Genomic DNA, 18,019 nt, shown 5'->3' with positions numbered 1-18,019 from the left:
TTAAAAAAAAAATTCCACCAATCGATAATCATAAGCATGTAATATTATTTAGTATAATAACTATATCACTTAAATATTTAATTAGTCGGAAAATGGAATGTATCATATCCAAGCTATAAATAAAGGAATGCTTCTAGTGGTTGATGATTCCAAATAAAATCATTGAAACATCACACATATCAATATTTGAAATTAAAATGGCAAGGAAGAAAATGGTTGATCTTTTGGTGTTTGTGATGGTTTTGGCTTTGTTAAGGACGTCGATAAATGCAAGCCTAATTGATCACTTCATATGCTTCAAAGTTAAATGGTCCTTGTATCCATGTGTGACTTTTTTGATGAGTTCTACCTCAACAAAACCACCAATTAATTGTTGTAAAGGAGCAAATAATTTATTGCAAATGGCTAGTACAACTATAGTTAGGAGAAATATTTGCAAATGTCTTACAAATACTTCAATAAAATCGAAAATTAATTATACCAAAGCAACACAACTTCCACAACTTTGCAGTATCAATATTTCTTTTCCATTAAATTTTAATGCTAGTTGCGACTCGTATGTTTTCCTTCTATTTTTTTTATAACTCTCACAAAATTGCACGTACAACTTTTATTCTTATTTTATAATTCTTCTAAATATTATTTTTAATTATGTATAGGATTCCATGAAGCTACAAAAGGGGAACAACGTGGAGGAAGCTTTTCTTTTATATATATAAAATGTGAACGAAGTTTTAAGTACCGCAAAGAAGAGTATAGCAATAAGGAAGGATAGAAATTGTAACAATTCATTAAAGTTGGATGTGTTTCGTATATTTTAAAAATAAAAAATATAGTCATACATCTTTTTCATTAAATTTTGGTTTCTAAATTTCTAAAGCTTTACATTTTGTTGCTACAAGTTTGTCTTCACCAAACTAATGGTTCATGTTTAATTAAATTATAATTAATAGTCCTTGAAAGTTTGATATTTTTATTATTTGACGAAAACCATTCAAATTACATAAAGTTTTTGGTGCTGTTGGTCAAGAATTGTGTTTTCATTGACTATAAATTGAATTGTTGATTTAGTTAACTCAAAAAGTTTAATAATTGTATTTATTAGTCATAAAAAATCTTCTTAATTTGCTTAATTTGTTTTGTGTAAGTAATTTTCTTTCTTTAATGAGAAAAATCTGAAATCTTGTAACTATATATATATATATTTCAACTAACTATATTATAAATCGAGTTTTTATTTTACGTATGAAGTTTTTGGAACACAAATATATAATTTTAAAGTTTATTTGGGTCATTATATTTTCATTAGTCAAATTAAACTACTAGATCTATGATTAAAGATATAGGAGATTTATAATATACACACCTAAAAGATAGAAGAGTTGTATGTGAGCAACCTACTAGAGTTTTGTCTGGACTAAAAAAAAAAACATTTGTAATTACTTTAGAATGAAGGACAATCTTCTAAATTTATATTAGTGGGTGTAAGTTAGCACCTTATACACTTAATATTTAGTCAAAAAAAAAATATTTATTTTTTCATATTTTAAATTAGAATTGAATTTCTTTTTTTTTTTTTTTTTTTTTTTTTTTTTTTTTTTTTTTTTATATTTTTATTTTTTTTTTTTTTTTTTTTTTTTTTTTTTTTTTTTATCTTTATACATATATCATATTTTTTATTTAGTCGTTTTAAATTTTTCTTTAAACAATTATCTTTTAAATATTTTCTATCAATAATTTTGGTCTCTATTTTGATATCAATTCTTATGTATTATGTGAATTTTTGAATGAATTTTTACATGCATATTTAAAAAATTATATTAATTGATCATACAAAAGTTTTGAATTTTTTAACGAGGGATGAATTAAATATGAATTTTTGAAGTTTTTAGTATTTAAAAATTCATATTTAATTCATTTTTTGTTAAAAGATTCTAAATTTTTTGCAGAAAATTCCTATAATATTACAAATATGCATCTAAAAATATTTCAAAAATTTGAATGACAGTAGATACCAAAATTGTTGATAGAAAATATTTGATGAGTTATTATTTGAAAGATAAATTTCAAAAAAAAACTAAAATCAAAATACAAAATATTCATAGGGACCAAAAACTTATTTTGACCTTTAATTATTTTTAATTCAAATATCATTTTGTTAATTTCATTTTACTTAAAACCACTAACCATTTATTGAAACATAGACATTGTTTTTTCTTTTTATTAAAAAACAAAATTTAAGAATAAGTCATAAAATATTAAAGCACCCAAATTGTCCACTAAAATATATAAATTATTTGATTTTAATCGGTCAAATGAGTAGTTAGTACCGTTGCATCCTATAAACCCAAAACGATTAACCCATTTGAAAAACCAAGACTCTAATCTTTATAAAAAATTAGAATAAACTATTTCAATCAAAGAATTGGAATAAGAATACAATTTGGATTAACTCATGAACAACCTATAATATGTGACGCTTAATTAGAAGACTTTGGAGATAGAGTTAATTTTTGTTAGTTGATTTTCAATTAGTTAGATGTAACTATTTTGTTTGTTACTCTTAAATTGTAAACAACTTATGTATAAGGCAAAACAAGCGAGGCTGAAAAAAGAGAAGACAAAAAAGAGAGAACAAATAGAAGCAAGCTGCACTCTTTTAATTGGGCCGAAAACTTGCAGCAGAAAACTTCAAGATAGTTGCAAACATTTTCATCTCATAATAGTGATAATTAAAGTCTGATCCAATATCTCAGACGTAGGAGTTCATCTCTGAACTGGATTAACAATTGTGTGTGTTCATTTTATAATTGAAAGACTTAGATTCTGTTTGGCAAAAAACGGAGAACCTTGCCCGTTTTACAGTCCGATTATTTTGCGTTTTTTAGAAACTAAGAACATTATTGGTTTATTGACTGATTGATCCCCGTTTTTAACAACACAATAAAATGACGTTAACCCATTTTAATTAAACAAATTGGGAATAAACTATTAAGCTATTTTGAGAAACACCAAATGACATTACCCTTTTGAATTAAAAAAAATTAGAAAAAACTATTAACCATTGTGAGAAATCAAACTCATATGGAAATAAAGAATAAAAAAACATATAAAAGCTATGTAAACAGTAGCTGTAAAAGGAAAGATAAGTAAAATAAACTATAATATTGAAATAGATAGTGAAACAGAAGGGAAGAGTAAATAAACTAACATGATACAAACAAATTGAGAACAAAATAGGGAAAAAGGGAACAAAATAATAAGAAAAGAGAAAGATTGTTTCTCCAATTATATATTTTGGGGTTGCTATTATACAGACGTGTATAATTTGTATAGAACGACAACATAATGCTCTTTCAGTCAAAAAAATAACATACTTCTCTTTGTCCCTTTTGAGAAAAAACTAAGGCAAATACATTAAAAAAATATTTTAAACAATTGAAATATCTTATAATTTAGAATATCAATTCCATCAAGGTTCGTAGATTTTTCAAGTACATGTATTCATCATTTTTAATTGACAGTATATTAATTAGAAAGAGTTTGGGTTGAATATATCTGAATAATTTATGTACAATTATTTTATTTCCTCAACGCTATTAGCTTTATGGTTCAAGTTTAATATTTTAAGTATAAATTATTATATAATTTCATTTTTGTTTAATTTGACCTTAGAGAAGTTTGAGAAATGAAATTTAATATTTGAATTTCACCGTTGATATTAAATGATATAATAATTAAAAGTATGAAAAGCATTTAAAAGAATATATTTATGATTTATATTATGATTATTAATTGAATTAATTGATATTGTGAACTAATGATTTTCATAAATATGTGATTTTTCTAATAAAATGATGAATTAGACTGGAAATGGAATAACTATATGGATTATATATATGTATATTTAAAACTATACTAAAATATATTTTATTTGATTTTATTAATATAATTTTATATTTTAAATGTTTTAATTATTTTATATTAATTAAATAAACAATTTTTTAATTTTTCAAAAGTTAAAAAAGAAAATATGCATATATATATATATACATATTTTTCAAAAGTTAAAAATTTGCATATGCCACTCATAAAGGTATCAAACTCTTCCAAATTTGCATTGCTCTTGTTACTAGAGTTGAGGCCATCAGAATACTTATGGCATATGCCACTCATAAAGGTATCAAACTCTTCCAAATGGATGTTAAAAGTGCATTTTTGAACGGTTTCTTAAATGAGGAGGTATATGTTGACCAACCTTCTAACTTTGTGAATAAAAAGAAACCTAACCATGTGTTTAAACTCTCAAAAGCTCTTTACAGATTAAAGCAAGCTCTTCGAGCTTGGTATGAGAAGTTTAGTTCCATTTGGATATAATCTTTAGGTCTACGAATGAAAGGACGTGTGAAGATTTCTTTAACCTCATGCAAAGTGAATTCGAAATGAGCATGATGGGATAACTGAAATTTTTTCTTGGTTTACAAATCAAATAATTAAAAATTGGCATCTTTATTTCTCAAGAGAAATACACTAAAGATTTGCTCAAAAAATACAACATGGAGTCAAGAAAATTATGGAAACTCATATGCATTCATCCTCAATGTTACACAAAGATGATGAAGGAACTCCCATATCTGAAAAGGAGTATAGATGAATGATTTGATCATTATTATACTTAACAGCAAGCAGACCTGACTTAGTATTTGCAGTTGGTCTGTGTGCCAGATTCCAATCCTCACCAAAAGAATCACACCTCACAGCTGTAAAACGAAATCTCAAATAACTTGTTGACACAACTGATCTGGGTTTATGGTATAAAAAATGTCAAGATATTGATCTTACATCATACTGCAATGTTGACTATGCAGGAGACAAAGTGGAAAGAAAGAGTACAAGTGGAGCTTGTCCATTTCTTGGAAAATATCTCATAAGTTGGTCATGCAAGAAACAAAACACCATTGCCCTATCAACTAAAGAGGTTGAATATGTATCAGCTGCACAATGTTGTTCTCAGATACTATGAGTAAAAAAATTAACTTGAAGACTATTCTCTAAGGTACACCAAAGTACCCATCGTCTGTGACAATACTAGTGCTATTAATCTTTCAAAAAATCCCACACAACATTCTAGATCTAAGCATACTGAAATTAAGCATCATTTCATATGAGATGATGTTCAAAAGGGAGATATTGAATTAATTTTCATTGAAATTGAAAATCAATTAGCTGATATTTTTACCAAATATTTCCCAGAGGTTCATTTCAAAAATATTATGGAAAAACTCTCAATCATCAAAATGTCAAATTTAAATGAATTGTTTAAATGCATTGTTTAAATTAATTGTTTAAATGCATTAAATACATTGTTGAAATTAATTGTTTAAATGCATTAATTGTCAAAACTGTTGATCCCGATGACTGAAAGTCATTTCCAGACTGTAATAACGTTCTCCTCTACAAGTTAGAGGATGAGCAACTCGGATTAAGCACTCATCCTCCTCCGTGGAAAACCAAAAGTCACCTTTGATAAGCACTCCTTTATGCATACGTGTTTCCTGTTGTTGACTTTCAGCATGTCTGCACGCCACCTCTTCACCTCTCGTCATTCATTAAAGAGGTTTCAATGTTGAAGAGATCTTTGGTAAACTATGATAGACTTCTTTCTTACGGATTGACGAACCCCAATATCGCAAACTAGTTAAGGCGTTTTATGCTGCAACCAATGTATCGAAAGGAGATACTTGCATTAGCATGGTACTCAAAGGAGTTCATCTGAAAATTACCCCAACAACATTATGTCAAATATTGGACATTCGTGATGAAGGTTCATACTATTTCACTTAAGATTGGTATTTTGTGTGCAGGATTTCCAGAACTCTGTCCTCAAAAGCGCACTCATTAATCCTCCCAAACCTCATATTGCCTCCAACCTTTTCCTCATGTGTCGCATTCTACACAACATCTGTGTACATTCGGTTGTGCCTCGAGCAGGGAGCTTCGAAAAACTCACTAAACTTGACTTCTTGTTGATCCACTACCTCATCTCCGGAACTCCTCTCCATTTGGTTAACATTCTGTTTTACTTCATCTTGAATGTTGCAAGACTGTGTAGGTCCGCTCCTTATAGGATGATACTCTCTAGGACTTTTAAATTTTTTTAAATCCCTCTTGAAGATGAAAACTCTGTATACTTAAACAACATTTTTTCCTTGAGAAATGTCAATCAGATGCAACTCAAACCCTCAGACAAACCTATAACCAAGGAATCCACCAAAGATAGTTTCGTACCCACACTAACAAAGAAAAGATCCTCTACTTCTACATCATCCACAAAGAAGAAAATTCAAAAAATCACTCGCAAAACTCCAAAACCATCAACTAAGCATCCTTCCTCAAAGGATGACAACTCTAACCCCATCCAGGAACAACAAACTCCTGAAGAACAAATCACCACTCAACCAACTCATAATGTTGATCCCGTCCTACCTCACTCTCTCAATCTCATTGCCTCTCCAACTCATCTCGAAGATTATCCTCCCTTAGAGGATGAACCACATGATACTCATCTGCAACTTATGGAGGACGGTGAAGAACTCTACTTTGATCTTAATCTATCTCATCATCAGTTCTCACCTCTAGGAACATCGCAAGCTAGAAAGCATACATATAAATCCCAAAATTTACAAGCTACTTTCTTATTTCCACGATATCCTACTGTGAGCCCATGAGAACATCCTCAGATTTCCTGCACCATGTCTCAATTGTTTCCATCCGCTCAAAAGGTAAGTGTTGCTGCTGATGTTCCTCTTACTCATACGTTAACACATAAACAATAAATCCAAGTCAAAATAAAAAGAAGATAAAATTGTGGACAAACAGTTATAAGAGAAACAATTCAAGAAGGAGAGGATACAAGACAAAGGTTAACAATAAGAGGATAATATGATGATCTTATTCATCCTCACGCATAGAGAATAGTCAAAAAGGAAAAAGGTTGTACCTAACCAGAAAAGAAGGACCCTAAAAGTATTTGAAAAGTAAAAAGGAAAAATATAGCTCATGTCTGAATTTCGAGGAAGATTAAACCTCCTATCCCAGGATGAACTGCAAACTCATCCTCTTGAGCTCATATGTTTCAAGGGAAGCTGAATGACATTCTTGTAAATTAGACCAAGAACCTTGGACATTTGATCAAGTCTCCAACAGTCATCAAATTCCTTTTCTTCATGGATAGAGGTTCATAAACTCTATAAAAGGAAGTGATCTCTTTAGTTCAAAATACAACAACTATATATACAAAGAATATTTCTCAAAGCTAAAAAGATAATTTCAATCCTCTCTTTACACTTTTTATAGTCCTAAACTATATCTTTAAGAATATCCTCTTAGAAAGTTCTTGTAAAGAGAAAGATCATACAATCATCACATATCATTTATTATGTATCTTCCAAGTTGCCCTACACTTGGTAATATTTGTAATTTGAAAGGAAACGAAATTGAAAGTCTGGTGAGGCTAAGAATATACATTGAGAAAAAGAGGTCCGTAAAGAGGACAGATCAGTTTGAGCCATAGTGAAAATTCACAAGTCTGTGAGGACTTGACGTAGCTAACATTGGGTGAACCAGTATAAATTTGGGTGTGTCGTTCTCTATACTTTCTCATTTTTATTTACTTAACTGTCACTTAAAGTTTTTAAACATCTATCCTCTTAATTTTATCTTCTCGTATAGGATACAACTTTAAAAGAAAATTTTAAAAACTCCAATATCTCTATTCAACCCCCCCTTCTAGTGATATTTTAGCTACTTCAGATAAAACAACATAGATTCACTTTATCAGAGTTTCACTGCACCGTAGAAAATCGTTATAGAATTACACCCTCAATATGGCAGTTAAAGTCATTCACAATATGACGATTAAAATCACTCACAATATGGTACTATGACCACTCTTAAATCAAAAGAGCTACGACACAAAAATTGTTCTAAAAGACTACAACACATAAACCTCTACAAAAGATTACGACACAAAAACCGCTCATAGTGGTATTAGGACCACTAAAAAATCGACGAGACTACACGTTTAAAAATGCTTTAAAAGGATAGTGGTATTAGGACCATTCAAAAATCGACGAAACTACGACGTAACAACCGCTCTAAAAATCGAAGGGAAGACACTATGGCATAACAACTGCTCTAAAAACGAAGGGACATAAAGAGAGGGGGAGAAATGGCTCGGAAATCAGTCGAGCAGAATAAAAAAGAGAGAAAAGAGACAGTTGGAAAATGCATCAAACTTTGGTGTACTTTTCAAGAGAGTTTGAAACTCATTATATAGTGATGGAAGCAAACTCATATATGTTTTATATCCAATGTGAGACTTTAATATTTATAGAGTTGAAAGCTACTCAAAATATGTGAGTTTTCCAGTGTGAGACTTCAACAATTTTTAAATTCACTCTATGTTCCAACAATCCCCCACTTTAATTTAAAAAAAGTGTTTCTGAAATAGCGTCAAATGCTTTTATAAGATCGTGCATAAACAAATGGGTCTTTTGACTTAAACTTTGCATAGTAAGTAAGATTCAGCTTCAACAAGAGTGACTCATAGTCTTGAACTCTATCTCTGACATCTCTGACAACAAACCCACACACAACCTTTTCATATGGTGTATTCTCAAAAGCTCGTGCATTAACGGCCCTACACTTTTATCCCAATATAGTGAACGCTCTACGAATTTTGCCTCAAAATTCCATAGGAAGCGGACCCACTTCTACATTCACATAGTTGAATCTATCAAGAGTATTCTTGTAGTTAGGTACTGCACTCCATATAGAGTATATATCTCATTAAGATTTTCTATTATCTCATCCATTTATCGCTTCAAGAATCACGCTTCTCTCATATATAATATAGCATGTTCATCTCATATCATTATGACTTGTTATTATCCATTAAACCTAATTCTTGGGATCTCCAGTATTTTAAGTTGGCTTACCTATGCAATGTAGTAACTATTTATAATAACTATTTATAGTAAATCTTTTTTAAAAAAACTATGCAATGTAAATAGTAATAAAATATTATTTAGTATAATAATTATATCAATAAAATATTTAATTAGTCGACCGGAAAATGGAATGTATCATATCCAAGCTATAAATAAAGGAATGGTTCTAGTGGTTGATTCCAAAAAAAACTCATTGAAACATCACACATATCAATATTTGAAATTAAAATGGCAAGGAAGAACATGGTTGATCTTTTGGTGTTTGTAATGGTTTTGGCTTTGTTAAGGACGTCGATAAATGCAAGCCTAATTGATGGCTTCATATGCATCAAAGTTAAATTGTCCTTGTATCCATGTGTGACATTTTTGGAGAGTTCTACCTCAACAAAACCACCCATTAATTGTTGTGAAGGAGCAAATAGTTTATTGCAAATGGCTAGCACAACAATAGATAGGAGAAATGTCTGCAAATGTCTTATAAGTACTTCAACAAAATCAAAAGTTAACTCTACTAGAGCAAAAGAGCTTCCACAACTTTGCAGTATCAATATTTCTTTTCCATTAAATTCTGATATTAATTGCGACTCGTATGTTTACCTTTCACTTTTCTTGATAACTCACAAAATTGCACCTACAACTTTTATTCTTATTTTATAATTCTTCTAAATATTCTTTTTAATTATGTATAGGATTCCATGAAGCTACAAAAGGGGAACAACGTGAAGGAAGTTTGAAGTACCGCAAAGAAGAGATAGCAATAAGGAAATGATAGAAATTGTAATAATTCATTAAAGTTGAATGTGTTTCCTGTATTTTGCAAATGAAAAATATAATCATATGTCTTTTTTACTCATTCTTAATTATAATCATACATCTAAAAATATTTCAAAAATTTGAATGACACGCATGAATTAATTTAAAAGGAGATATCAAAATTGTTGATAGAAAATATTTGAAGAGTCATTATTTGAAGAAAAATTTCAAAAAAAATTAAACACAAAATACAAAATATTCATAAGGATCAAAAACTTATTTTGACCTATAATTATTTTTTAATTCAAATATCATTTTGTTAATTTCATTTTACTTAAAACCACTAAACCATTTATTGAAAGATAGACATTGTTTTTTCTTTTTATTAAAAAATAATATGTAAGAATAAGTCATAAAATATTAAAGCACCCAAATTGTCCACTAAAATATATCAATTATTTGATTATAATCGGTTCAAATGAATAATTAGTACCGTTGCATCCTATAAACCCAAAACTATTAACCCACTTGAAAAACCAAGACTCTAATCTATATGAAAAATTAGAAAAAACAATTACAATCAAACAATTGGAATAAGAATAAAATTTGGATTAATTTATGAACAACCTGTAAACCTGTAATATGTGACACTCAATTAGAAGACTTTGGAGTTAAAGTTAATTTTGATTAGTTAGTTGTAACTATTTTGTTTGTTACTCCTAAATTGTAAACAACTTGTATATAAGGCAAAACAAGCAAGGCTGAAAAGAGAAAACAAAAAAGAGAGAGAACAAATAGAAGCAAGTTGCAAAAAAGAGAGAGAACAAATAGAAGCAAGTTGCAGTCTTTTAATTGTGACGAAAACTGGTAGTAGAAAACTGATAGTTGCAAACATTTTAATCTCATAATAGTGATAATTAAAGTCTGATCCAGTACCTCAAACGCAGGAGTTCATTTATGAACTGGATTAACAATTGTGTATGTTCATTTTACAATTAAAAGACTTCGATTTTGTTTGGCAAAAAACGGAAAACCTTATCCGTTTTTCAAAAATCAAGAACATTATTAGTTTATTGACCGATTGATCTCAATTTTTAACAAAATACAATTAAATGACGTTAACCCATTTTAATTAAACAAATTGGGAATAAACTATTAAGCTATTTTGAGAGACACCAAATGACATTACCCTTTTGAATAAATTTTTTTAGAAAATGCTATTAACCATTGTGAGAAATCAAACTCATATGGAAATAAATAATTAAAAAAAAACATATAAAAACTATGTAAACAGCAGCTGTAAAAGGAAAAATAAGTAAAATAAACTATAATATTGAAATAGATAGTGAAACAGAAGGGAAGAGTAAATAAACTAACATGATACAAACAAATTGAGAACAAAATAGGGAAAAAGGGAACAAAATAATAAGAAAAGAGAAAGATTGTTTCTCCAATTATATATTTTGGGGTTGCTATTATACAGACGTGTATAATTTGTATAGAACGACAACATAATGCTCTTTCAGTCAAAATAACAACATACTTCTCTTTGTCCCTTTTGAGAAAAAACTAAGGCAAATACATTAAAAAAATATATATTACAATTGAAATATTTTATAATTTAGAATATCAATTCCATCAAGGTTCGTAGATTTTTCAAGTACAGTTATGTATTCATCATTTTTAATTGACAGTATATTAATTAGAAAGAGTTTGGGTTGAATATTTCTGAATAATTTATGTACAATTATTTTATTTCCTCAACGCTATTAGCTTTATGGTTCAAGTTTAATATTTTAAGTATAGATTATTATATAATTTCATTTTTGTTTAATTTGATCTTATAGAAGTTTGAGAAATGAAATTTAAGATTTGAATTTCACCATTGATATTAAATGATATAATAATTAAAAGCATGAAAGTCATTTAAAAGAATATCTTTATGATTTATATTATGATTATTAATTGAATTAATTGATATTGTGAACTAATTATTTTGATAAATATGTGATTTTTCTAATAAAATGATGAATTAGACTGGAAATGGAATAACTACATGGATTATATATATTATATATATATATTTGAAAAACTATACTAAAATGTATTTTATTTGATTTTACTAATATAATTTCATTTTTTTAATATTTTAATTTTTTTAATCAGTTATATAAACCATTTTTTAATTTTTGAAAAGTTAAAAAAGAAAATATATATATATATATACATGTAGTAGTTGGTCGGATTCTCTAGATGCAACCTCTTATTAAATAAAAAAGAAAAAAATTTACATGCTCGCATCACGGGGATGTGACCTCCTACTAGTGTCAAAAAATATATTTTTATTCAAAGTAGAACAAGGTTAGAGCCAACAAAAAGGATCTTAAAAAATAAATTAAATGAGGACGGAGAAGTCATCTGAAATAAAGCAAGACTAATGGCACAAGGTTACAATCAACAAAAGTGAATTGATTGTGATGAAACATTTGCTCCTGTTGCTAGACTTGAGGCCATCAGAATACTTATGGCTTATGCTACTCATAAAGGTATCAAACTCTTCCAATTGGATGTTAAAAGTGCATTTTTGAAGGGTTTCTTAAATGAGGATGTATATGTTCACCAACCTCCTAAGTTTGTGAACAAAAAGAAACCTAACCATGTGTTTAACTCTCAAAAGCTCTTTACGGATTAAAGCAAGCTCCTCGAGCTTGGAATGAAAGGTTGAGTTCCATTTGGATATAATCTTTAGGTCTACGAATGGAAGGATGTGTGAAGATTTCTTTAACCTCATGCAAAGTGAATTTAAAATAAGCATGATGGGATAACTGAAAATTTTTCTTGGTTTACAAACTAAACAATTAAAAACAGGCATCTTTATTTCTCAAGAGAAATACACCAAAGATTTGCTCAAAAAATACAACATGGAGTCAGGAAAAATTATGGGAACTCATATGCATCCATCCTCAATGTTACACAAAGATGATGAAGGAACTCCCATATCTGAAAAGGATGACATATGAATGATTGGATCATTATTATACTTATAAGCTAGCATACCTGACTTAGTATTTGCAGTTGGTCTGTATGCCAGATTCCAATCCTCACCAAAAGAATCACACCTCACAGCTGTAAAACGAAACCTCAAATATCTTGTTGGCTCAACTGATCTAGGTTTATGGTATAAAAAATATCAAGATATTGATCTTACAGCATACTGCAATACTGACTATGCAGGAGACAACGTGGAAAGAAAGAGTACAAGTGGAGCTTGTCAATTTCTTGGAAAATCTCTCATAAGTTGGTCATGCAAGAAACAAAGCACCATTGTCCTATCAAATAAAGAGGTTGAATATGTATTAGCTGTACAATGTTGTTCTCAGATACTATGGGTAAAAAAATAAACTTGAAGACTATTCTCTAAGGTACACCAAAATACCCATCGTCTGTGACAATACTAGTGCTATTAATCTTTCAAAAAAATCCCACATAACATTCTAGATCTAAGCATATTGAAATTAAACATCATTTCATACGAGATCATGTTCAAAAGGGGGATATTGAATTGATTTTCATTGAAATTGAAAATCAATTAGCTGATACTTTTACCAAATATTTCCAAGAGGATCGTTTCAAAAATATTATGGAAAAACTCTCAATCATCAAAATGTCAAATTTTAATGAATTGTTTAAATGCTTTGTTTAAATTAATTGTTTAAATGCATTAAATACATTATTGCAATTAATTGTTTAAATGCATTAAATACATTATTGCAATTAATTGTTTAAATGCATTAATTGTCAAAACTGTTACTCCCGATGACTGAAAGTCATTTCCAGACTATAATAATGTTCTCCTCTAAAAGTTAGAGGATGAGCAACTTGGATTAAGCACTGATCCTCCTTTGTGGAAAAACCAAAAGTCACCTTTGGTAACCACTCATTTCTGCATTCGCGTTTCCTGTTGCTGACTTTCAGCATGTCTACACGCCACCCCTTCACTGCTCGTTATTCATTAAGGAGGTTTCAATGTTGAATAGATCTTTGATCAACTAGGATATACTTCTTTCTTACGGAGATACTTGCATTAGCATGGTACTCAAAGGAGTTCATCTGAAAATTACCCCAACAATATTATGTCAAATATTGGACATTCGTGATGAAGGTTCATACTATTTTACTGAAGATTGGTATTTTGTGTGCAGGATTTCCAGAACTCTGTCCTCAAAAGCACACTCATTAATCCTCCAAAACCTCATATTGCCTCCAACCTCCTCCCCATGTGTCGCATTCTACACAACATCTGTGTATATTCGATTGTGCCTCGAGCAGGGAGCTTCGAAAAACTTACTAAACTTGACCTCTTGTTGATCCACTACCTCATCTCCGTAACTCCTCTCCATTTGGTTAACATTCTGTTTTACTTCATGTTAAAATCCATCTTGAAGATGAAAACTATGTATAGTTAAACACACATTTTTTCCTTGAGAAATGTCAATCAGATGCAACTCAAACCCTTAAACAAACCTATAACCAAGGAATCCACCAAATATAGTTTCGTACCCACACCAACAAAGAAAAGATCCTCTACTACTATATCATACACTAAGAAAAAAATTCAAAAAATCACTCAAAAAACTCCAAAACCATCAACTAAGCATCCTCCCTCAGAGGATGACAACTCTAACCCCATCCAGGAACAACAAAATCTTGAAGAACAAATCACCATTCCACCAACTCACACTGTTGATCCATTCCTACCTCACTCTCTTAATCTCATGCCTCTCCAACTCATCTTGAAGACTGTCCTCCCTTTGAGGATGAACCACATGATACTTCTCTGCAACTTATGGAGGACGGTGAAGAACTCTACTTTGATCTTAATCTATCTCATCATCAGTTCTCACCTCCAGGAACACCTCAAGCTAGAAAGCATACAGATTTCCTGCACCATGTCTTAATTGTTTCCATCCGCTCAAAAGGTAAGTGTTGCTGCTGATGTTCCTCTTACTCATACCTTAACACATAAACAATGAATCCAAGTCAAAATAAAAAGAAGATAAAATTGAGGACAAACAGTTACAAGAGAAACAATTCAAGAAAGAGAGGATACAAGACAAAGGTTAACAATAAGAGGATACTATGCTAATCTTATTCATCCTCGTACATAGAGAATAGTCAAAAAGTAAAAAGGTTGTACCTAACCAGAAAAGAAGGACCCTAAAAGTCTTTGAAAAGTAAAAAGGAAAAATATAGCTCATGTTTGAATTTCGAGGAAGATTAAACCTCTTTTCTGAGGATGAACTGCAAGCTCATCCTCCTGAGCTCATATGTTTTAACGACAGCTGAATGACATTCTTGTAAATCATACCAAGAACCTTGGACATTTGGTCAAGTCTCCAACAGTCATCAAATTCCTTTTCTTCATAGATAGAGGTTCATAAACTCTATAAAAGGAAGTGATCTCTTTAGTTCAAAATACAACAACTATATATACAAAGAATAATTCTCAAAGCTAAAAAGATAATTCCCATCCTCTCTTATACTTTTTATAGTCCTAAAATATATCTTTAAGAATATCCTCTTAGAAAGTTCTTGTAAAGAGAAAGATCATACAATCATCACAAATCATTTATTATGTATCTTCCATGTTGTTCTACACTTGGTAATACTTGTAATTTGAAAGGAAACGGAATTGAAAGTCTGGTGAGGCTAAGAATATACATTGAGAAAAAGAGGTCCGTAAAGAAGACAGATCCGTTTGAGCCATAGTGAAAACTCACAAGTTTGTGAGGACTTGACGTAGCCAACATTGGGTGAACCCGCATAAATTTGGGTGTGTCATTTTCTATACTTTCACATTTTTATTTACTTAACTGTCACTTAAAGTTTTTTAATTTCTATCCTCTAAATTTTATCCTCTCATATAGGATACAACTTTAAAAGAAAATTTTAAAAACTCCAATATCTTTATTCAACCCCCATTCTAGTGATATTTTAGCTACTTCAGATAAAACAACATAGATTCATTGTAACGGAGTTTCACTGCACCGTAGAAAATCGTTATAGAATTAAACCCTCAATATGGCAATTAAAGTCAATCTCAATATGACGATTAAAATCACTCATAATATGGTAATATGACCACTCTGAAATCAAAAGGACTACGACACAAAAACCATTCTAAAAGACTGCAACACACAAACCTCTACAAAATATTACGACACAAAAACCGCTCATAGTGGTATTAGGACCACTAAAAAATCGACAAGACTACAACTTAAAAAATGCTCTAAAAGGATAGTGGTATTAAAACCACTCAAAAATCGACAGAACTATGACATAACAACCGCTCTAAAAATCTAAGGGACTATGATAGCGTTTCAGCAAGTGTACTAAATCGTTGCAAGTAATAATAAAACGGTAGTACCGAGTGTCGAACTCAAGGATTGCGTTTTACTATTGAATTATATTTAGTTACTAAAATTGAACAAAAAGTTCCCAAATTGATTGAAATAATAGTTAAAATTGACAGCAGTAGTAAAATTGATCTTTTATAAATTGAGAAAAATGTCAGGAATGAGTTTCACTTCGAATCCAACCTTGGTGTCTAATTTGATCCTAGTTATTAAATTCCTTTATTGAATTATTACCGAATTCTCTTTATTATTCTTGCCCTAATGTCTTAGTGACATAACCTTTAATTCTAAAGTAACCCCTAATTCCTTAGTAGATTTAAGATTAGAACTAAGCATTACCGTATAGAAATTCTCTTGTAAATTATTGATTTGCAACTAATTTAATTGGTTTCATGACCTGCATCTATGTCTAGACTACAAATTCAAGAATTTCTCATCTCAAGCATTCGTAAAGTCCACTTTCGTTTCAAAATACAAATCGTAGAACATTTTAATGTTGATCAAGCAATAAAAAGCATTAAGCACAGAGATGAGAAAAATAATTCAATAAACTCATTCATATAACTAGAAATCAAATCATAAAAATAAAGGTTTCATCTTGTTACACTCATCCCTAACAAATAGGGTTTAGTTACTCATGACAGAGATAAAAGAGATAGAGATTAGAGAAGAATTACAAGAAGGATTCATGAATGATTCTTGATAAAACTGCTCCAATGATGTTAGAAACGGCCGTCTTTGAGTTTCTATGCTAGGGCACAAGTCTCCCAACTTCCCAATAGTGAAAAAGATCCCTAAAACAGTAAAAATCTGCGTTTTTATGGTTGCTAGTGCGCGTCGCGCGCCCCAGGCGCAGAAAACACGCTCCAGGCGTGTTTGGGCAGTAGCAGATGCTGGAAAAAGCGCTTCAGGCGCGCTTGGGCGCGCTCCAAGCACTCAGCATCTGCTGTCCGGCATATATTGCATTTTTCTCCTCTTTCGATTCTGAATTTGGTTCCAGTGTCTTCATGAAAGTTGTAGTTGTGGAGCTTAGCTTTCATTTGCACTTGGTTTGACTCCAATTGGACATCTACAAATCCAGATATGACTGAAATACTCTACATATGTCATATTGATTTCTCACCAAAATTCAGCACTGCACTAAAACAATATGGAATGTAAAATTACGAAAAATTCCTACTTAATCAACGAAATAAAAACACAAAATATTTTATTAACTCAAAGAACAAAAATCAACAAAATATATCAAATAAATCCTTAATTTAACTAATGATTGAGGATAAATAAGACTAAAATAGTGGGAAAATATGCATATGATGAAGAGTCATCACAACCCCAAACTTAATCTATTGCTTGTCCCCAAGCAACAATTAATTTCATATTTGGTCCTGTTAAATGCACACTTAAATTCAATTTCTCAAATTACATCAAACTCAAATTTCAAAGTTCTTGCTACTGCAAAACATTCATCATGCTCTATGGTTGTTTTCAAAAATACAGACAACAAGATTTGTACACATTGGCATTCATTCATCAAATTCAACTCTCTCTTCACACAATCTCACCAAAATTTCTCTCAAGTGTTTAGAAAGGGTTATGAATTTATCGCTCAAATCCTAGAACATGCATCACGCTACCATAGGCTTGAAAAAATTCTAGTTAGCAATCACAATGCAGTAAACACATACATTTTTGGAGGACTTTCGGGTTGTAATGGGGCTTAGGTAAGGGTAGGACATTTTAGGATAGTAGGCTTTACCACTTGGAGTTAGGCATACATTTCCACCTTATTCTACCATTTTTTTTTCTCCACCTTTTCATTATGGGGATTCTCAAACA

General features: G+C 30.3%; 1 protein-coding gene and 1 long non-coding RNA gene across 2 annotated transcripts; both read left to right on the top strand.

Annotated features, from left to right (window-relative positions):
* On the top strand, nt 1-852 carry LOC140919225 (uncharacterized). Its single transcript, XR_012161793.1, has 2 exons — nt 1-556; nt 660-852. It is a non-coding gene; the product is annotated as an uncharacterized lncRNA (long non-coding RNA).
* An 8,387-nt stretch (nt 853-9,239) lies between these two features.
* Nucleotides 9,240-9,780, top strand: LOC101492130 (non-specific lipid-transfer protein-like). The gene is made up of 2 exons (XM_073370843.1): nt 9,240-9,552; nt 9,701-9,780. Exons 1-2 carry the CDS (start codon nt 9,240-9,242, stop codon nt 9,778-9,780), a joined length of 393 nt encoding a protein of 130 aa, XP_073226944.1.
* Nucleotides 9,781-18,019: the final 8,239 nt, after the last annotated feature.

The sequence above is a fragment of the Cicer arietinum genome, chromosome 1, assembly GCF_000331145.2.
Source record: "Cicer arietinum cultivar CDC Frontier isolate Library 1 chromosome 1, Cicar.CDCFrontier_v2.0, whole genome shotgun sequence".
Classification (NCBI taxonomy): domain Eukaryota; kingdom Viridiplantae; phylum Streptophyta; class Magnoliopsida; order Fabales; family Fabaceae; genus Cicer; species Cicer arietinum.
This window is presented reverse-complemented; position numbering and strand designations above follow the sequence as displayed.

What these genes read in the sequence shown, in the direction of transcription:
- LOC101492130 (XM_073370843.1), top strand. Translation starts at nt 9,240, where the DNA reads ATGGCAAGGAAGAACATGGTTGATCTTTTGGTGTTTGTAATGGTTTTG. An exon ending in AGAGCTTCCACAACTTTGCA is followed by an intron (nt 9,553 to 9,700) that starts GTATCAATATTT and finishes AATTATGTATAG; the next exon opens with GATTCCATGAAGCTACAAAA.